Below are 22,438 nucleotides of genomic sequence, written 5' to 3'. Positions count from 1 at the left end.
ATAAAATGCAATGCATTTAACATGTAACATGACTACTGCTTTCTAGCTCTAAACATTTAGGCATCTAGCTGCTGACATTTAGGCATTAAAGAAACTTTGTTTGGAAATACAGTTGTACCTCGTAAGTTGAACGGAATCCGTTCCGGAAGTCCATTCGACTTCCAAAATGTTTGGAAACCAAGGCATGGCTTCTGTTTGGCTGCAGGAAGCTCCTGCAGCCAATCGGAAGCCGCGTTGGACATTTGGGTTCCAAAGAGCGTTTGCAAACTGGAAGACTCACTTCCGGGTTTGCGGTGTTCGGGAGTCAAAACGTTCAAATTGCAAGGCATTCAGGATCCAAGGTATGACTGTACAGTAAGCCTGCAACATGCACACACTTAACTTGTGCACAATCAGCTTTACGTGCTTGGCAATAAATAATAATAATAATAATAATAATAATAATAATAATAATAAATTAAAAGGGCAATCCCATCACCACTGCACCCAATGTGTCTTGACCATGCATTGTTTTAGCTTTAAGCACAATCCCCGGAATGTAACCCCCCCCACAAACGTGAGCCTACTATACTGCAAAATATGGGTTAAGTACATTGATTTTGAGGTCCTTTAAAAGAAAAACACTTTTTTCTATCACAGCACCATATATATATAAATAGACAGACAGAGACAGAGACAGAGAGAGAGAGAGCACAATGCCCATCTAGATAGACATATGCCACAGGAACTAAAAAAAAATTGGTCGGACTACAGGTTTATAATGAGAAAATATCTCTGTTAATATCCAGAGAAAGCAATCTACACAAAGGTAAACTGTCAAATAGTTTTCAAACCAAATCTTGTCTCTATTTGCACAAAGCTATTAACACATTTCAGACTACATTTCCAGCATGTATTGGCAACTCTTTGAAAACCTGAACGCTCCTAGCTAAGCATCCTATGAAGTTGGGCCCCTGCTGCATTATAATTATGCAATACTACCTCCGGACAGAGTGCAACTACAGGGCTCCCTATTTGGAGTTACTATTAAAATGACATGAAAAGAGTAGATATGTTCTTAGTTGTCAGAATATTTAAAATGCAGACAAGCAGTTCAGTTTCAAGAATCAGCCTGGATTAGAAGAAATAGGGAAAGGCTGGTGCCCCCCCCCAGGTCTCTCCTTCTGCCTGCATATACGACAGAAATGAGAGCAGCATCTGTCAGAGAGCTGTGGAGTCTCACAGTTCAACAAAAGGCTCCCATGACTTTTGTCTTGAATTTCCCAGGACATGGTGTCATGCAGATGAAATAGACAGAACAGTACATGCAAGAGAATGAACAGCAAGGAAGATAGCATTAACTGTCATGCTAAATTGGGTCTGCCCACTAAGGCGCAACTTAGACATGCAGTTCTTCTCTAATTGTGTCATCTAAAAGCTAGAAACTAAGGCAAGAGACTGAACTGTAACATGATGTCTATGGTTTGAAAGTCACCCCTATCAATCATGGCCCTAAGGATGAAGAGGATGATGTTGAGGACTCAAGAGTCAGGAGGGTAACTGCACACAGAAGTACTTCTGCCAAGACAAGCCTGTGGTGCCAGGGCTCCAATAGCCCAAAGATGTTACATTGTTGTCCTCTGACTCAGGAAACTCCATTACAGAACCCCCAATACAACCAGCATGTCTCCCATTGTGTTGGATTAAAGAACTGCTGGAGCAGCCCTCATTAATTGAAGACCACCCACTGCCCACCCAGCAAGCTTGCAGTTGGGACAGAACTGCTGCTCCTATATAGGTCTCCATCTGAAGCTGAAGCAACTTTTAGCCTGATCCCTGAATAAGGCAGTTTTACCTTGCCCTGATTCACCTCTTTTCAGGTTGGCAGAATTCACTAGGTGGCTTTACGCAATCCAGATTATACTAAACTCAGCCCACCCCCAATCTGTTAATATGATGGTGTGGCCTACTTTAGAAATGGTCACTGAGATGAGGCATGCAAAATGCTTTGGATACTTTAAATGTTATTTATATGTACTAAGTATTACGTTATCACCACTGCTGCCACTATCCAGACATAACAGGAGCACTGCGAAATAAGCGGTGCTGTTTGGAAGCAACCTCTAACAGGGCCACTTTTTCACAAGTTTAAACACCAACCTAAAATAGAAGAAATGGGAAAACGATGGCCCTAAATACTGCCTGGGTTTGTACAGTTAATTATGCCTGTAGAGATTATTTCCCCTTCATAGTTCTGCAAAGAACAGACAAGAGCTGCAATTAACTCCTCATTTCTGATCCTGCAACCCTAACCAATTCTGCTTTCCTACTGGGGAAAAGACTATGAAGTGCTGCCACCTCCTGTTACAGATAAAGCAACATAAATATTGCATAATATTAAACTTAAGACTGAGAGCCCAGGGCACCTCCATGGTATTTTACCTATTCATTGATTTGAAATAAACTACCGTATTTTTCCGTCTATAAGACACCACCATGTATAAGACACCCCCTATTTTGGGGGACTCAGATTTAAGTAAATGGGGGGAGATGGCCCAGAGTATAAGTCGCCCCCTAATTTTTGACATTATTTTTAAGGGGAAAAACCTAGTCTTATACATGGAAAAATACAGTAACTGCTCAAAAGTCACTACACAGTTACTTGCAAACTGTGAATTCATCCAAAAAACAGACACAATGATGCCTAATGTAGAAATATCTGCTCTGTTAAAGAAAACTGAAATCCTAACCCACTTGATTATTTAAGCAGTGTTCTAATGGGTATTGTGTAGTGTAGTCTGTCATTTGAATAATAATTTACTTTATAGTGTGTTTGATGGGGGAAGTCTTCCACCTTGGTCAGATGACCGCAGGTTTAACTGTCACTGGGGGACTTTAGACAGGTGATTAGAGTTTGGAGAGAGAACCCTCAGTATGCAAAAGAATGGTATACTATATGCATGTTCTGGTTGGCAGTTGCAGGTTTAGAGGGTGGGCAGGTGTTGGGGACTGTGCCCCTAAAGGACCATGTGTGCAGGGGCATTTTGTGTGGGGGTCATTTTGAACTCTCAACTGTCTATGGAGATGCAGGTCAATGCTGCATCCAGGGCAGCTGTCTACCAGCTCCATCTGGTACACTGGCTGAGACCCTACCTGCCTGCCAGACTGGCACATGCTCTGGTTTTCTCCCACCTGGACTACTGCAATGCACTCTATGCAGGGCTACCTTGAAGGTGACTCGGAAACTATAATCCAGACACTGAGGTCCAGCTCCGAGGGCCTGCTGGTGGTTCCCTCACTGCAAGAAGTGAAGTTATAAGAAACCAAGCAGAGAGCCTTCTTAGTTGTGGTGCCTGCCCTGTGGAACTCCCTCCCATCAGATGTTAAAGAGATAAACATTTATATGTCTTTTCATAGACATCTGAAGGCAGCCCTGTATCGGGAAGCTTTCGATGTCTGATGTTTTGTTGTGTATATTCTGTTGGAAGCCACCCAGTGTGGCTGGGTCAACCCAGTCAGATGAATGGTGTATAAGTAATAAGTTGCTGCTGCTGCTGCTGCTATATTTAGTATTCTTAGAGTTTGTGATTGGCTAGGGAGGGCCAGACAAAGCAAATATGCAGGGGCTAGCCAGTAAGAGTCAGTCTTTGGCAGTTAGTTGGTTGAATCAGTCCATGTTGGTTGGTGCTTGATGTTTGTGGTGGACAGCCAGAAGGATTGAGGAAGAAAAATGACCTGAGAGGAAGGCAGAGAGTGGTGTGGTGGCTGAAGACTTACTGGGGAAGCTGAACCACTTAGCCCAAGCTGAAGAGCCCTGTCCACAGTGCTGAGGGGGAAAAAATCAGGTAGGTAGCCATGTTGGTCTGATGCAGTCGAAATAAATTAAAAAATTGTCCAGTAGCACCAACTAAGTTTGTTCTGGATATAAGCTTTCATGTGCATGCTGGTATCTGAAGAAGTGTGCACACGAAAGCTTATACCCAGAACAAACTTAGTTGGTCTCTTAGGTGCTACTAGACAATTTTTTAATTTATTTCAAGGGAACAGAATTGAGGCAACTGGGAATGCTAGGTCTGTTAGGAGAGTCTGAGGACAATTCCAGGAGAGCATGGCAAAAAAACAGACTTGCACTTCAATTACATCAGTAGGGAAAGAAACAGAGACTTCAACAAAGGCCCTCAGTTTTGGTATGGCTTAACTGGGATGAAGTAAATTACAAGGGCAATCTGGCAAAAGAGTTTAAACAGGGGCAACTATTGCTCCAAGCTTTCCTGGTTTAGTTTTTAAAAAAGCTGTTGGTATTTAAAGTGGCATCAATAAGTTAAAGAGTATACTATACCCATTTAAAAAGACATTCCTATATTAAAATTACCACATTCTTTATTACAAGAATATGCAGTGCACAAACTTATGTGGTTAATTAATATCTTTGTTAAATATAGTAACTACTAGGGGCTGCAGTTCTGCTTGCCCCATTTGCAAACACCCCACAATTCCTCCCAAATTAACCCCTTGCCCCCCTCTAGAATTACTGAGCTCACTTTTCACCTTCCCACCCCCGTTCCTGAAGCCCTTTCTGTATTCTTCTCACCACACATTACAACTACTCACTACCCTTTTCAACTTCTGCGCAATTATGAAACCACCCCATCTATTTTGCAAGCCCTTTCATGCCCCTTTCATCCTCACCCTTCCCTAGTTCAACTATGATAAGCACCTGTACCCTACAGGTACACTTATACTGAACAAATATGTGTGCAACAAATTCCCAGCACCAACTTCATCCAAGGAAATGCAACTTCAAAGAAAGAGATTTGGCATGGCAAAGCACCCTTACACCTATCCACGCCCACCATTTTTATACTGCTGCTAGTTCCTCCTACTACCCATCCTAGCAACTCTTCTCATTCAGTACAGGATTCTGTGTCACTGGACATAAATTGCATTGAAGTTTGTGGGAAATTAGGCAGATACATTCATGTATAATGGGCATGTATGAGGGCCTTTTGGCAGGAAATTGACATGGTTGTTCAATCCATTTTTGGCTTTTTTGATACCTCAGCTTGTGCTACTGAATGGAAGATGGAAGGAAGTAGGATTTCCAACTCATAAGAAATTAATTATGCAGATGCTATCTGCAGCAAAACAACAGAAAGTCTCAACAGATTATACAGTGAAACAATGGCTTTTACTTTTTAAAAAATTGCTGTCATTATATATTATCTTATTAAGCATGATAAAACTGAACAGAACTATTAAGAAAAATCAATTCTAAACATCTTGAGCCTTTCTTTTTGCATGCAGATAATGCTGAGATAAATAAAGTGGAAACATATAGGAATTTTTACATTGATTAAGTTATGGATCACAGTGCTTTAACACATGCAGTGATGGGGCAATGACAACAGAGGTTTCTCTTCTTTTTTTGTTAATTTAGCTATTTCATTGAAATTGATGGTTTCCTGCTGGGTCAAGCATTACACTTGTAATATTTTTACATTTTGAAATTTTGATGTTCCTATCATTACAACTGGGAACTGACAATTTTTCAAATAAAGGCTTGCAATAGTGCTGTGCTGTTTTTATTATCTGTGTTTTCATAGATTTTAAAAATTCTATTAGGGTTTAATTATTTTAATGATTACTTTTTATTTATTTATTTTAGATTTTTGTATTTTAACTGTGTTGTTTTAGTTTCTGTCAGCAGCCTTGCATCCTATTTAAATATAATAATAGTAATAATAATAATAATAAATTTGATACATACTGAAAAAATCACTTTATTCTCTTTTAAATTTGCATTTAAGAGACACACACACATAGAGATATCCTTGTATCTTGAATATTGTTTGTTTGTTTGTTTGTTTGTTTTTTTATGTGTTTCATAGGAGGCATGGATCACAAACTACTGTATATTCCTGCGTATAAGACTACTTTTTAACACAGGAAAATCTTCTCAAAAGTCGGGGGTCATCTTATACGCCGGGTCGTATTTCTTATGCAGCGAGTATATCCCAAACTCTATATTTTAATTGGAAAAGTTGGGGGTCGTCTTATATGCCCAGTCATTTTATATGCTGGAATATACGGTAACCCAAAGTGGGTTCATATAACCATTCCCTGCTCCCTTACAATGCTGCAACTTTTCTAGTTCACTTTACAGATTTGCATGGAATTCCACATTGTGAATAGGTTAACTACACAGCCAGATCACGAAGCACAACACTATTAAAATGTTTATCCTCTAGCTTTGCTAGGAATGAGATGAGGACACATGTTGGCCTACACTTCAGTATGAACAGTTAATTGAGACCCTGAGAAATGCCAAAGATCAAGAAGATTGGTAAGAAATGTCTCTGATTCCAGAGAAATAGTAGCAGGTTGCTGTTAGGTTGCTATTTATGAGGGAAAGGTACTTGCCACATGCTCAAATATATTATTCTAGTTTACATAAGCCTTCGGATGTGGGTTATGGAGCATAGCTCCATGAACAAGGTGGACCACAATGAAGAGAAAATTACCATGTGGCTCCACTATTGATTTGTAAATATTATTTAGGTTTTCATAGTGTGCAGATAATATTACAGTGGTTGGATTGTACACAATTTGTGTCCCTCCACTGACAAAAGGCTCTTTGAGACAGTGGAGCCCCCCATCACTATATTAGTCAATAAAGCCATTACCCCCTCCAGCACCCATCCCAACAAGAACTGCTTTGGAGGCTTCAAAATAGTGGTACAGGGTGCAAGGGCTACGGAAAGGAAGGGGAAACAAAGAACCTTCTGTAAGCAGGAGGACACAATCTGGATACAACCAGAAGCAGCCAACTGTATTCCGCTCTGGTCAGACCTCACGTGGAATACTGTGTCCAGTCAAGAAGGATATTGACAAGCTGGAACGTGTCCAGAGGAGGGTAACCAAAATGGTCAAAGGCCTGGAAACAATGCCTTATGAGGAACGGCTTAGGGAGCTGGGTATGTTTAGCCTGGAGAAGAGAAGGTTAAGGGGTGATATGATAGCCATGTTCAAATAAATAAAAGAGGGTGAAAGTTTGTTTTCTGCTGCTCCAGAGAAGCGGACACGGAGCAATGGATTCAAACTACAAGAAAGAAGATTCCACCTCAACATTAGGAAGAACTTCCTGACAGTAAGAGCTCTTTGGCAGTGGAATTTGCTGCCAAGGAATGTGGTGGAGTCTCCTTCTTTGGAAGTCTTTAAGTGGAGGCTTGACGGTCATCTGTCAGGAATGCTTTGATGGTGTTTCCTGCTTGGCAGGGGGTTGGACTGGATGGTCCTTGTGGTCTCTTCCAACTCTATGATTCTAGGAGAAGTGCTGCTGTTTGCCAAGACAGTGCAGGGAAGGAGCAGGGTGTGTGTGAGGTCGAGCACTGTGATCAAACTGACCCTGCTGATCGATTGGCACTCGTGCCAGTGTTCCCACATCACCCTGACCTCATCCATGCACTGTCAGATTCTTCCTCATTTAAAATTAACACTCCATATGATGTAGGATAATGGCTAAGAGTCCAATGTGGAGAGAGTATTGCTAAGCATTCTCTCATATGTACATGATCAATACTAGGGTAACAGTACTGGTGGTCCATGTTACAGAGCTGTTGTATGGATACCAGGATAATGTATGTGAAGTACCTGGATCATTAAAAAGCATATATATATTTTCATACCATACTGTCTCATACCCAAATACTACTTAACAACAAGAATATACTTTCGGTCCCCACCTTCTCTAAAAGCCAGCTCTGTCTCCATATCCTGCTTTGGATTACAGACATCTTGAACATAGCTGCAGATTACACCAGCCAGTTCCTCTCACCCTCTCCCCAGAGGCATAGGAAGGGGGAGGCGGAACCACCCCAGGTGCCCTCACTGAGGGGAGTGACATTCAGTGCACTGCCGGCCCGTGACTCCCAAGCTGTCGGGGTAAGGGGGGAGCTGCATTGCTTTGCTGGTGGCATTCCCCCCCTTCCCTCTTCCTTTTGACAGCTTTGGGGAACATTGTCCTACACTAAACACACACACATCCTGCCAGATATAGTTATGCCATGACAGCTTCCAATGCATGCCACTGCATCACAGGCACAAAAACACTAGCAACGAAGAGCTATATGTATCCTTGTGCACACAGAAGTTCAGTTCACCTTATACCACACACTGCTTATGAGTATATCTTTTGATCACAGCACATAAAGAGAGGGAAAGAGACAGAATTAAGACACAGGACCCAAAAAGCTGGAAGAGACACATACATAGCCCTACTTGGGAAAAGTTCCACTGAGGGAGGAATTAAGTTTCTCTTACCAAGCAGGTAAAAGGAAAAACCAGGCCAGGCCACAAGGGAAGCCACAAAGCCACACACTTAATAGTAGCAACTAGGAATAGTCTTGTCAGAGGGACCTCCCTCAACCTCAAATCCACACTGCAGACACCACAAAGCAATTTTTAAACAAGCAAACTGAAAACAAGACACGCCATGGGCATTCCCCACCTCATTACCCAGCCATGTGCATAAGGAGCACAACGGCCTGAAGAGGAGCCTTAGCCTGAAGGACCAGCACAGGTTTTATATATAGGGGGTTTCAGGTTTGAATTCAGGGCTTAATACCACACTGCACGGAGTGGGGGGGGGGGACTCCCACACTCAATAGTATGGCTCCTATATGGGCCAAATAACCTTTTTAACTGTTCCCTCCTGTCTCACAGACAACTAATGCAACCAACCCTACTACCACCACACACTATATTCTTCTTGCATGTTTCTGACTAGAGTCCCAATGCAAGGTACCTGTTAATGTTTGAGGCAAAGAAGTGTTAGCAATAAGCTCAAGTTTCTGTGTGAGTTGTGAGGCCAAGTTGTTTATTTATTTATCAACTGTATTTATAGACCACACTTCACTTGAAGTTCCCAGGGTAGTAATACACAGAATTAAAACCAAAGTTATACAAGCCAACATAAATTCCAGGCAAACAAAAGAGCAGCAGCAATAAAAATCCAATCTAATATACCTTGCCCTTTCCCAAAAGCCCAAGCAAAGCAGTGTGTCTTGACTGGGTGACAAATGACAGGAATGTCCTAGTGAGATGCACTTCAGATTATTCCAAAGGAATGGGGCTGTTACCGAGAAAGCCCACCCACCCACAGGTCCCCACCACACAAAGTTATTTGGTGTGGGGACCGCTAACACAACTTCCCCCTCATTATCTTAACCCAGAGACCTTTAATGGACACTTAGGCACTCTGCACATTCTCCCTGTTTCTCTTCACCAGGGTTCCCCCATATATGCCCTGTGCTTGCATGACCTAAGACTAGAGAGATATAGTCCCATGCTACACACCCTATCATCTCAGTTGTGGTCCTCCTTTCTAGGGTTTTTTATCCTGGTGCTGATGTGTTGCATACCTGTCAAGTGTATTTCCCTGAGACATTCACAGAATTACAGAAGCAATCCTGGCTTCTGATTTCATCAGGTAATGTCCCGTTTCCCCCCTCCAGCACAGGAGGAGGATTAGCTGGTGTTTGCAGCCAGCACTTGCACTTAGCAGGGGATCCCTTCATGAAGCAGAACCCTTGTATGCAGGGTAGCATTGCTCTTGTCGGCCCCTCTCTGCCACTGCCAAAGCCACCGCCACTGTCATGGCTGCATGAGGTGCAGCACAGGCAGAGGAAGCAAGCAAAGAGGGGAGAAAGGGAGCAGCTGCCAGGTAGGGGCTGTGGCAGGGCAGGCGGCCAGTTGACTCTCGCATCTTTTGGTGTTGTGCTCTTGCGCAAGCCAGCTGACAACGTGTCTCAATTTTCTGCTGGAAAATGTTGGCAGGTATGGTGTTGTAATTGGGTCCTGATTGGAATCATATACTATATTTCATTGTGGAGTCATCAGAAGGGCAGGAGGACAGTATTTTATTTTCCTTTTCACATCAGCTCCATGGTCAATATAATGGTCCACTATTTATGTATTTATTATACTATTATGGTGGTGTCTACTCTTTATATGTCCTGGCCACATCCCCACCTCGTTTGGGTTGCTATACTGGCAGAGTTATGTAGCAGAACTGTAGGGATGGCCTATCCGTGCAGCTGCACCAGTAACTCTCTTGTGGCAACCGCCCCCTCAAACATAAAAGTGTTCCAGCAACAACAACAAAAACTTTTCAAATAAAATTAGTATTAAAGCTATTTAGCATCATTACTGTCTACAGACAGTGGTTTTGATATACTTTACTTTTAAGATACCGAGACAGAGATTGGCGAGGGAAGGAACATGCTTCATATGCAAGAAATATGTCTATCTTCCAAATTATTAGTTACTCGCACTTTCATTCCTGTCAAATACATAAAGATATTAGCCTTACCTTGAAATAAAAATGCTTTACTGGCATTATGTAGTCCAGACACTTGTGTAACTCCAATAGTCATGTTGACTAGATCCAGTTCTGTGATGATATCAATTTGTAAGTTGGGGTCCATTCCAAAGCCTACAACTGGTTGAAAAGAAGTCAGATTTTAATTTTTAGTTCAAGTAAAATAACTGCATACGCTGTGCAACCATGAACTGTGCTATAGCCACATTCTATTTTTGAATAGCCCTAGTCCTACAAGCAACAAAAATGATCCACTGCATTAACTGAAACTGAACTCCTGTCTTTCCAGATCTTTTTTACCATACGGGACAGGGCACAAAAAAGCACCATCAGTAATGCAACAGCATGACATGATAAATGAGCCCTGCAATTAAACAATCCTTAAGAACTAAAAAGATGAATAACATGAAGACAGACAGAGATCGGATGGAGAATTTTGTAATGTATTGGGCAAGTAATGGCTGTGTTTAATGAGATATGCTATTACCAAGGACTGAGTCTTATTTACATACTTACAACCCACTAAAACACTTTAGTAGCCCATATATTGCTACCTGCGTTATTCCTTTCATTGGATTATCCAAGTATTTTGAATGTAACTTGGACAAATAACATTGTATCTTCTTGCCTTTTCTAGTTCGGGTTTTCACCAAAGGCAAAAATGTACTACTGCATTCGGAAGATTATCTTGGTGCTCGGGTACAGGATGCATAAATTCACTGTGGTTTTTCTTGAAAACATCCAAACTGCAGGCTGGTTCCAATCAAGTTATATTTAAGAGTATACTCATTGGCAGCAATTTAAGTTACTGAAATTCATTGATTTCATACTCCAACTATGACTAACCCAGCATTTATCTCTCCCTCACTTTGGAAATTCAGATTACTGATACAGCTTCAACTTGTGCATTTTACATGTTAAAAAATGCAATGGTTTCCATTCCAATATGATACTGTTATACAGATCACCCTGCTAGACAAGGCCCCCTACCTCTCAAAGGAGCTGTGTAAGGTAATAACTCCTTAAAGTAATAGGCACCAAGGTGTGTGTGAATGTGCAGTAACAGACTGCCAGGACTGTCAGGTTTGGCTCGAAGATGCATTTGCATGATGTCAGAGGGCTGCAATTTATGTGCCATAACAATGACTTAATACCATCACATCCTAGTGTCAGATTCACCTATCCCATTCTGCTAGAGAAAACCAGCACAAGGACTCACTCTCCCTTCTCTTTCACCTGCATTTCCCCCAAGTTCATTCTGTAGGGTTGAGAGAACCCCAAGAAGAGGCGGGGGTGAGGAAGAGGAGTTCTACCAGGCAAGCAAAGCTGATCTTCTTAGCTGACCTTGGTACTCTCCTTGGTACTACATTGACTTCCACCTTAGTCTAATGAAATGCAATTCTGTACATTTCTTCTCAGAAGCAAGTCTAATTGAATTATGTGGAGCTGATTACCCAGTAGGACTGCAGTCCTGGCCACACAGATGACCACAGACCCATGCCCTCACTTATTTACAAAGTACAAGGATTCCTCCTTGGCATTGATGGGAAAGAAGACTACAAAAACTGTTGGAAGGGTCAACACACATTAAAATCCATTTCACTGATGCAGCAAAAGAGCTCCATATACTGTACAGTAACAGGCTTCCACATATGTGGAATAAGCTTCTGCAAAATGTGAATAATCTCACACTTAAAAAACAACAACCTGGCATTTCCAAAATTTTATCAAGCATATGTAATATAAATGTGTGTATATGAGACTACAAGGGTTCCAGGAGAGCATTCTGGCTACATTCTTAGAGCTACACTCACTTAAGTCCATTGATTTTAATGGTTCAACTTTGAAGATGTCTAACACCGGATATCCCACAGGCTATTTTGTTCATATTTTTTCAGTAGTAGCTGTTTATCTTTCCCATGCAAAAATAAATCAGTTAAGATATGAGTGGATATTTATGCCCAGAGGTCAGCATGAAAGCTGCTGCTGCATCTATTTAGTCTAGGAAATAAAGAATAGCAGCAGACTCATAAAACTGCTCTGCAGGTGATTATGCACAACTCCAACGAGATCAACAGACTCAGAAACAGATCAGTAAAGCTGAATTTTACAAGGGGGAGCCAACGTAATGAATTATGTAATGTGGCATGTGTCTTGGACGTATTGCAGAAATCACCCCTGTTCCTTTTGAATTTTTCCAGTGATTTAAATTGAAATAAACACAAAGGAATAAATTCCAACCATGAAATGAATAGTAAAACTGCAACTGATCTCAGTGCTCTGAAAGTTGAACCTAGATATTAAAGTTTATCAACAATGTGTGCAGAAGCCTGGGTATACTTAGTCTCCACGATGTTATTTTGGTCTTTCAGGATTTGCTCCTGTTGGATTTGTGAATTGGGGACCCTTGTCAGTTAGCTTCCCCAAAATCCATTCTACTATAGAGTACTTTTTACAGCAGCATTTTTGAATACCATACAATTATACAGAATATAATTTTAACAGATGTGTGGCTCATTTAAGACCAACTCGCGTTTTGATTTTACAATAAGGAAATGATCTCTGTGTCACAAAAATGAAAAAACAAAGGGTTGCAAAAATGTTTCTTTTCCACAAGGAAAACAAATCTGATGTGTCTTTACACACTGTGGGCACACAATATATCTCTGCTTTTTTCTTACAGAGATGCACGGATTTTTCTGTGTGCCAGAAAAACAACAGGTGAAGAACTGTATGACTTTTATATTAAAACAAAAACAAAAGAATAGACTGGTAAATATAATGTGTATGAACATTTAAATTTAGAGCCTGTTTTGGATATTTCAAAATTTCAGAGATTTACCAGCAAGTCAGACCTCTATGCTGCCACTTTAAATATGGTTATAGAAATTCCTGCATCTGCCTTACACAGATAAAATTTGAGTATGTTCCAAAACCTACAGAAATAAAACATTAAAGGGTTCTTCTTTTACCAGGCGAACATCTCTACTCAGAATTAAGCACCATTGAAATCAACAAGACTTGCTCCCAGGTAAGTAGGTATAGGATTGCTACCCTTAATCTCATGCATGGTTGGCAGAGATGGGTAGGCCCAAGGCCTTTTAGAAAAAACTAGTTTGCTTTTCTCCTCCCTGCTATAATAGTATTTTTTAAAAAAAAAAAAACCCAAAACGAAACTGACAATTTGTGCTCTTTATGAGCATCCAAAATTTGCTGCCTGCCTTGCTCTCCTTAACGATAGGGTCAGCTAGCCCTGTGAAGAACATCTTGAAGAGCTAGACATATTATTAAGAGCTCAATAGAAACTATTATAACTAGGTAGCTGCATCCTGATAAAACTGTTCTTAAGCATCTTTACATGAACATCTTTACAGGGATGCGGGTGGTGCTGTGGTCTAAACCACAGAGCCTAGGGTTTGCCGATCAGAAGGTCGGTGGTTCAAATCCCCGTGACGGGGTGAGTTGTTTGGTCCCAGCTCCTGCCAACCTAGCAGTTCGAAAGCACGTCAAGTGCAAGTAGATAAATAGGTACTGCTCCGGCGGGAAGGTAAACAGCGTTTCCATGTGCTGCTCTGGTTCGCCAGAAGCGGCTTAGTCATGCTGGCCACATGACCCGGAAGCTGTACGCCGGCTCCCTGGGCCAGTAAAGTGAGATGAGCGCCACAACCCCAGAGTCGTCCGTAACTGGACCTAATGGTCAGCGGTACCTTTACCTTTACAGGAACACTACATACATTTCTTCACACAACAAAAGCAAGTTTGCACAACCATTAAAAAAAGAAAATCACTCCTGAATGATGTGACATTACATGCTGCCGGTTTAGGCTCAGACTGCATATTTGGATGCCGAGTAAAAGACAGGCCATGCAAGTTGTTTATGTCACATAAAAGTCAGCTCAGCTTACATAAATGTTTAGGGAAATTTAACACACTAATTCTGCAGTACCAAAGTGTAGTGTGAATTTTATAGATATCCCGTATTAACTGGCCTTTAAATCTCTTGCTGGCTTCATTCATAACATATGTTGAGAAGAGCCAGAGGTGTATTTGACTTCACTTTCAGGCTGGTACTGCCATCTTCAGTAACTATAACTAAGGTCCATAATGAATGGCAGAGCTGAGGAGAAATGCCAGGTGCACCCAGAGACCTGATATTTTTGCAGACCTGGACAATGCTGGCAGCTTCAAATTTATACTGCCAATAAAGCAGCAAATGCATAGTTGTGGCTCAACGGGTGCACAGGATCTAGACATTTCCCATCAACTATTCCTTTTATTCCAGAGACTTTCACAACATGCAGAACAGTGCTCCTGCTGTAAATAGAGGTGTCTATTCCCAGCTAGCAAAGTCATTGCGACTGGAATACAGTTCCAAGTGTGCCACAAGACATTATCTTGTTTCAAGCTTTCCTCTAGTCCTCCTGTTTATTTCTTCAATTCTTTTTATTTCCATTCTGTCTTCTTTTCTCTTTCTCCGCACTCACTGTTCTTAACCCATTTCTGATTCCTTTTCTCCCCTTGATGGCTGTGCCTGAGACCTCTTCTTACTTTCAGATGGGCATTTATAGTGGGATGGGTGCTCCTCATGCATACTGTACTTTTTAAATTTATGTCATTGTTTGCAGTCATCCACACAAGATCATTGGCATCCAAATTCCACTCCGCATTTTTATACCATTTAAGCGAGATTTATACCATTTAAGTGAGATTTATACCAACTAAGCGAGATTTTTATACCATTTAAGCGAGATTTTAAAAAAGGAGAACTTGTTACCAGTCACCCATTTCCAGTATCTAAATATTTACAATATTAAGCCACTTTCTGGGGCTTAACCTTGAATTCAACTCATGCAAAGCCCCACCATCAGCAGAGTGAGGTGGTCATTTCAGGCAGATGAATGATGCCAAGTGTCATGAAAGAAAAGCAATCTGATAGTTATTTAACTTATCATTGTTGTATTTTCACTCCCAGGGAAATATGCTCTGGCTCAAGTACCAAAATATTCCTGGCCTGCCTTTGGTACTATGTACTGTGGCATGAAAAAGGGTTCTGTTGACAAGAAGATAACAAACTGGCAAGAGACCTTTGAGGAGAGACTGCATTTTATACAGGGATTTTGATTAAAGCCATCAACTTGGGACAGAATTAAAAGGTGGTTAGACAAATTCGTGGAGGATAAGGCTATCAATGGCAACTAGCCATAACAGCTCTATTACCTGCAGTATGCCTCAGTTTTCTGGGAATCACAAACAGGAGAGTGCTACTCTACTCATATTCTGCTTGCATTTGCTTGGTCACGGTGATGTACAGAATCCCAGACTAGATGCCCCCTTTGTTTGACCCAGTAGGGTTCCTCTTATGCTCATATGAACTGCAGCTCCTTAGTGATATGTATCTGCCTAGCAATATTTTCGCTCCAAATAAGAGTAAGTCTGTAGTGTAATATAATCAGTATAGCAAATAATAAATAACTGGTTTCTATGCTTGTAAAACACTGAAAGCCTATTTTGACATAAAGTGGTATGTAATTAAAGAAATAAACAATGAACTACATAATTCAAAGGGGTCCTTTACATGTTTCTCCAACTGCTTTGAAAGCTGCTCTTCTATGAGTCATGAGTAGGGTTGCCAGACTCAATAGAGGACAGGACTTCTGTGCCTTTAATTGCCCTGCTCTCTTGAGTCTGGAAACCTTAAAGAGAAACCAGCAGACCCTTTGCTTGGAAATTAAACAAAGGGTCTGCTGGTTTCTCTTTAAGGTTTCCAGACTCAAAAGAGAGCAGGGCAATTAAAGGCACAGAAGTCCTGTCCTCTATTGAGTCTGGCAACCCTACTCATGAGCCATATTTAGATAAGACAAACAGATGGGGGGGATGATTGCATGTGTCTTTTCCATAGAATTACCACCACCAAAATGCTCAGTCCATGGTTGGGCTCCACACAATCAGCCTCTATCCACATGGTTGTTAATATCCAAGCAAAGTATGTGTTGCTCACACCAAAGGTGGCTCTCATATATATATATACGGCAATGTTTTGGCCCCACAATCAATTTCTTTCTGCTAAGTTAAATGACAAAGAAAACCTCTCCCTCCTTGACAAATCTGGAAAATGATCATGTCCCAAAAGTATATGCTGTGAAGCAATGGGAGAAGAAACTGTTTTTTAGGCACATGGTACATGGACTTCTATACTATCCTTTTTGTAAGTTGCCATTCCTTATGCAGGTCTTAACCACAGGGGGCAAAATACCCAACCATACATTCATGCATTTAACATATGTATGAACCATTTTTCCTGCTTGAAATTTAGTCTCCACCAAAGAAGTTGCAACCTTAAAAATAGACCTTCAACTTCAGACTTACTTAGCTATCAGAATATGATCAACCAGCTATGCCTCTCTTCAGTTTTGATTGACAATGATCCTACCTTCAAAGAAGCTCTTCAGGGAAGATGCAGTGCAACACTAAGGAAAACCAACTGTGTTCAATGGCATTTACTCCAATGAAAGTGTGCATGGGATTGCATTCTAAGCATCTGACTTTTATACCTAATTCCCCTGGTTACTGGCTCCTGAGATTGCATGCAGACATTTTTTTAAAAAATTAATAAACACATAAACTGGAGCTTCTATTGTACAAACAGGTGTGTTATCTTCCTCACGGTCACTAAGTCTCCTTCGAAGATCTTAAGGAAGAGCACAGGTGACTATTTCATTTATATCCAATGCCTTGAGTAGAACAAAGAGAGACAAGGCAATTCGTTTTTCTTCTTATAAATTAAAAAGAGCCATTAAATGGAAATCATTTTCCATTTTAAAGTAGCACAAATCGTTTGGTTTGATTTTTTTCCCTTAGCCCAGTTGATTGGAAAAACTGACATCCTGACTTTCAGTTACATCTTCAATTTGCACCTATGTCTTTAATTTTGCAAAGAGAAGGAAAAGAATTCGACCCACTAATGGTAAAGGTTATTCACAGGATTGTGGAAAGTTATACTCATGTCAACAGAAAAAATATCTTTAAAGTAACCAATTTGTACTCAAAACCCTACAGACTTGCCACCTTACTGTGTTTTTATCAGCCTCTTGGCTACCTGGAACATGACCATCATAGAAGAGCTTCACTTGATTGCTGTATGCCTAAGTATCTCATTGATGCACCTCCAGGTCACAATTCTTTGCTTTCATCTTGCCTATACAGAAGGAACATTCAGTTTAATGCCACTACCATCCCCATGCAATATTTACTGCTGATAGCTATTATGAAACTTCTTTCAAAACAAAAAATCTTGTCTGACAAAAATCTAAATAGCAAAGGATGCTCACCACAACTTTCCAAATTATTCACCTCATAACTAAGCCATAACATTTTGCTGTAATTTTATGGATGAGAAGATTTCATCTAACTGCATCATCCATACAACTTATTCACATGAGGATCTACGAGTAAAGACCTGGTTGCTAATTAGATCCTATTTACTGGATTGAAGAATGAGCAAGTTGCGTGGATGGCCTATGCAGACAGGGATACAACCATTCAAGGTTAAACACTCAAGTTCCAGTGATTTCCATAAAAGAGGGCTAAGCCCATGTTTCACTCTCCCCTACGTAAACAAATAGGATTTATAAACTGCATAATGTTGGATGAATTGTGCCCAAAGAGTTTCCCATTTGTGGACCCATACTTATTAATCACTCCAAAGCACATTTGATGTAAAGTGCTTTACAGACTTGTTTTCAATACCCTGAAATAAACTGCTTAATTCCTTTCTGACTAGTGAAAGATCCAAGCTGACATAAAGGGGATCATATGTGCAGTAGTTTAAAACAGATGCAAGTCCCAACTACCTAACTACTACAAAAGCTTATTCCAGGAGCCACCTAAGCACAGGTGTTCTGATGGATCTGCCCCCTTAGTCTTAAAACTAGCTATAGCTAGAATATCAAATACTGTACAAGCTCAAATTATGCAATCTTGGCAGTGTATCTGTAGAAGTAAAGATATTTTCTTCACAGACATCTCTGAAAGAGTGTCTGCCAGAATGACCCTAAAGATGCTTTACTTTAGGAAGTAACAGCACAATCCCTAACCATATCGACTCAAAAGTTCTATTGAATTCAATGGGACTTACTCCAAGGTAAGTGGTGTTACAGTCTAAATTGTGCTACCAGTAAATTTAGTGCAACTTACTAAGTATGCCTTATACCTTCAGGATTTAGACACAGATTAGGATAAGGGGCAATACTGAAATGTTGAATTTTCATTTCAACTAGGGAGGCAATATCTACCAAAAAAAAACCATTTAGAAATTTAACTTCCTTCAAAATCATATACTGTAAAGCAAAGAGTCTATTTAAAAAACTCTGTAAACAGGTGGGAAGAGAACAAAAGAAACAAGCAAAAAGCCCAAACTATTCCTGCTTAATTCCTTTTTTAAAAGAAATTTTCCTAATTCTCCTAACTGCACATACAAGATTGACAACCCTAGAGAACTATTCCTATTAAGGCACCCTTTTTAATTAAGATGGCCCCCACTGCAACCAATGTAGCAAGTATTTGTTAAGAAAAAAAGACATAAGGATAGCAGCCCACATGCATCCATTTCTTCCTTCTGCAGGCTTTCAACATTATGATCAGATTGCCCTAAAAAGCAGTTTGCTCCAGTTAAGTCTCAATTAAAGTGTGTTCTAGAAGACAGGAAGCTAAAGGGGGCGGGTAATCAGATGTACATAGAAGGTTCTTTTTTCCCCATCCCTCTTGAACAGGAGCACTCTGACAAATCACTATTATAAATGCCAGAATTAAGCAGATTGCTCCCCACCATGTGAAATGAAAGCATTCTGGAAACCAGCTGTTTGTACTCCCCTCGGTCTATGTCAAAGAAACCCTTAGGGACCTGATTTCTTGTATTCTCTAAAGTGGTGTGCAGTGGGTTTCCCTAAAGCTCTCCACTGTTAGTACTTAAAATCCTCTCCACCTTCTTTGTAAGCAAACAAAAAGAAGGATGGATGCCTAGGAAGGTTTCCCAAACTTTTCATTTCCTGAATTTTTGCTAGTTTAAAGCCTATAAAATAGAAATAATAATCAAAATGAGCAAGTGAACTCATCTTCGGGAAGCAACAGAAAGTTAATGTCCAGAACGTTTAAAGCAAAATAAAAGAAAAGGCACTCAGCTGGAAAGGGGAACAGGGAGATTTCTCACTGAGAACAAGACTTAGAAAAGCAAGACCACTTGTCATACACACAGCGCCCTGAACTGTTAGTAGCCGATTAATGGTGGCTGTTTTCTTTCTTTCATCAAGGCCATTGTGATGAGCTAGGATCACTGCATCCGATTTCAATATCTCCAGCTGATCTTATCCTTGAGCGTTTTCCCTCCCTATATTTTATCCCCCTCCTGGATCAGACATAACAGTTTCAGTGAAAAGCCAAGCTAACTGCATGTCCGTGGCTGAGAAGACAATAAAAGAGTGTCACCCATGTGCAAAGCCCAGAAACAGGCACTCCCGCTTTTCTGGGAGGAGAAATCCCTGGCGGAATAACGCTCATCTTAAAACGCACAAGCACACACTCTCGTTGTCTTGCGAGCCTCGGCAAGGAGATTATCTACCTCTGGCAGGTAGAAGTCACCTGCTTTTTTCAGCGTGCTCACAGGAGGGGATGAATGAATCTTAAACTGGTGCTTGCGTTATATGAACAAATCAATTTACAAATCATAAAAGGCTTGACAAAGGGAATCAGAAAGCTGGGGTGGGGGGACGTTGTGGGTCTGGGGTTTGCAGTAACGACTGATAAACGTAAGCAGCTTGCTCAGCTGCCTCTCCTTCCACCGCTCGCCGCCGCTGCTACCAAAGCGGTCCGGTGCCTCCTAAAACAGATTGGCTGGGGTGGGGCTTAAGCAGGACTTGCAAGGTCCTAAGAGAGCTTCTGCCATTGCAATGCAAAGTTTCCGAGTTCCGCCTCGCAAGCCGCGGCAAAAAAGGGGAAAGGCGGTTAGATGGGGCAGGTGGCGGCGCCCTGGGATCGCGGGTCTCCTTCTGGACCTCCAAGGTAGCCAGCGACACTATCGAGATCTCTTTTCCTCCCACTTTCCAGCCCTTGGGCTTTTGCTCCCACCTCCCAAAAAGCCACAATCCATAACGGTCGCTTTTCAGCACAAAATCGATTACCTTAAAGATAAAACACCCCACCCCTTTCCCCGCTGTCCCCTTGATCCTCGCCGTCATTCACTCACACACAGCTCCGGTTTCTGCGCTAACTCGCAGCTGGAGGGCTAGAGCAAGAATAGTCCCCGGTCCCACTTTTTAAAAAGAGAGGAAGAGAGAGCGAGCACCTAAGGGGAAGAGATCGACTCCTCCACAATGCCAACTAGCTGTCTATTGTCTTTGCAACAGATACACCGAACGCGTGAGCGAGGATTATTTCCTATTAATATATTCTCCTCCGTAATGACCCCCGTGCCCGTCGCGAGCAGCGCCTTTGCAGCTGCTTCGCACCTCCCTTTCCGTGGAAGGCTGCTGGGGCGGGGATGCCCACCCCCCCAAAAAAAAAATCTCCGTCCGCCACCCCTTCTGCCTTACCTGTTCTCGCAGCTGCCAGGCAAACCCAAACGCCTACAATTACATCCATCTGGGCTGGTCGCGCTGTATTCCCCGTTGAGATCCCGGCGCACGGCAGAGCCTGGCTCTAGCACTCTTCTGAGCTGCGGAGCCTCCAAACTTGAAGCGCTCGTTTTGCCAGGGCTTCGAATAGAAAGAGAGATGGGGCGGAAAGGGGAGGAGGGGAGGAAGAGAGCGAGAGACAGCGGCACACAACCAGCGGCCAGAGCTGCTACCCTGGAAGAGCCCACGTGTTCTCGGGGGTGATCCCTACTCTGGTTGCCTTTCCCCCGCGGAGCTCCGCGGCGCACGCCCAGCCTGACGCTCAATCTTTGTTCAGCTCTTTCTCCTCCGCCGCCCCCGCCGCCTCCAGTTGCCTCCGCCTGCCGCCAGGAGAGTGGCACCGTGAGCTCATCGCTTGAGCGGATCCCCCTCTTGGTGCCTAATGGATCAGTCTGAAGCACTACCAACCCCCTCTAAAGAGGGAGGCAAAGGCATCTTCTGAAAGAACCTGTGCAAGTGAACAGGAAGGGAGGCTGTCCAGGGAGCCGTGCAACTTACTCCGAAAGCGAGAGAGAGAAGGGAGTCTCTGCTACTGCTGCTGCTGCTATAATTCGTCTTGCGTGATAAATAAGGGCGCTTCGACGACAGGGGGAGAACAAAACAGTAACGCTTTATTCGGGTTAATTGATAGGGCTCCCAGCCCCGCTGTCTCCCTTTACAGCCATGTGTTTATACACCTGCCAAATGAGGACACGCCATACGTCTGATAAAGTAGTAGAATCTGGACTACGAAATGCGATAGTCCAAGACGTTTTGTTTTCCCTGTCTGCCTGCCCCTGGGAATATACCTAAGAACTATCGGAGGACGGGGGGAGGGGGGCGGAGAGTCGGCTTGAATGTCTGGATCCTCCTGCCAAGTAGCAGGGAGCATTTTCCTGCCTGCCCGTCATCTGCTGCTGAGCGGTAACATAGCTGCCTGTATCCATCCAGCCACTGACACCATTTAGAAATAGTGACTAATAACAGATATGCAGTGAAAGAATGCAAACAGATAACATTTTAACCCGGAGATGGGGGGACCTACACCTCCCCAAAGGTGGTTGGATTACAGTTCACATCTCCCCAACCATTGGGCATGCTGGCCTGGGGCTGATGAGAATTGGACTCCAGCCACACTTCCCTGCTTTGACCTCCTCGGTTTCTTGGCCCTATTCATGTTTACTCAGAAGTAAGCCACATAGGGTTAAATGGGACTTATTCTCAACCATGTGTATGTGGGCATGCATCCTGCTGTGACTTATTAATCAAAATTCAGCAAACAGTGCCATGATCAGTTTGGCACAACTGTGTCCCATTGACTTAAGCAAGAATTGTGTGTGCACAGAAGTTGTAACCAGTAACTTGTAACCACAGAGTATGTAACCCTGCTCAGCAGCAGCAGGGCTGTAAGCAAGCTTTCTGTAGAGGTTCAAATAAG

The 22,438-nt window shown here is 42.1% G+C and overlaps 1 protein-coding gene across 3 annotated transcripts in view; it reads right to left on the bottom strand.

The window, feature by feature from the left end:
- NELL1 (neural EGFL like 1) overlaps window positions 1–21,212 on the bottom strand; it is a 368,190-nt gene extending 346,978 nt beyond the window's left edge. For all 3 annotated transcript variants that reach the window (XM_035117428.2, XM_035117446.2, XM_060275202.1), the window contains exons 1-2: window positions 20,941–21,212; window positions 10,349–10,477 (exon numbers count right to left, since the gene is read on the bottom strand). In XM_035117428.2, coding sequence (XP_034973319.2) covers window positions 10,349–10,477; window positions 20,941–20,989 — 178 coding nt within the window. In that variant the 5' untranslated portion in view covers window positions 20,990–21,212. The remainder of the gene's footprint in view (window positions 1–10,348; window positions 10,478–20,940) is intronic.
- Window positions 21,213–22,438: the final 1,226 nt, after the last annotated feature.

This window comes from Zootoca vivipara, chromosome 1 (genome assembly GCF_963506605.1).
Source record: "Zootoca vivipara chromosome 1, rZooViv1.1, whole genome shotgun sequence".
NCBI lineage: Eukaryota > Metazoa > Chordata > Lepidosauria > Squamata > Lacertidae > Zootoca > Zootoca vivipara.
The sequence above is the reverse complement of the archived record's forward strand: the minus strand, read 5'-3'. Positions and strand labels throughout refer to the sequence as shown.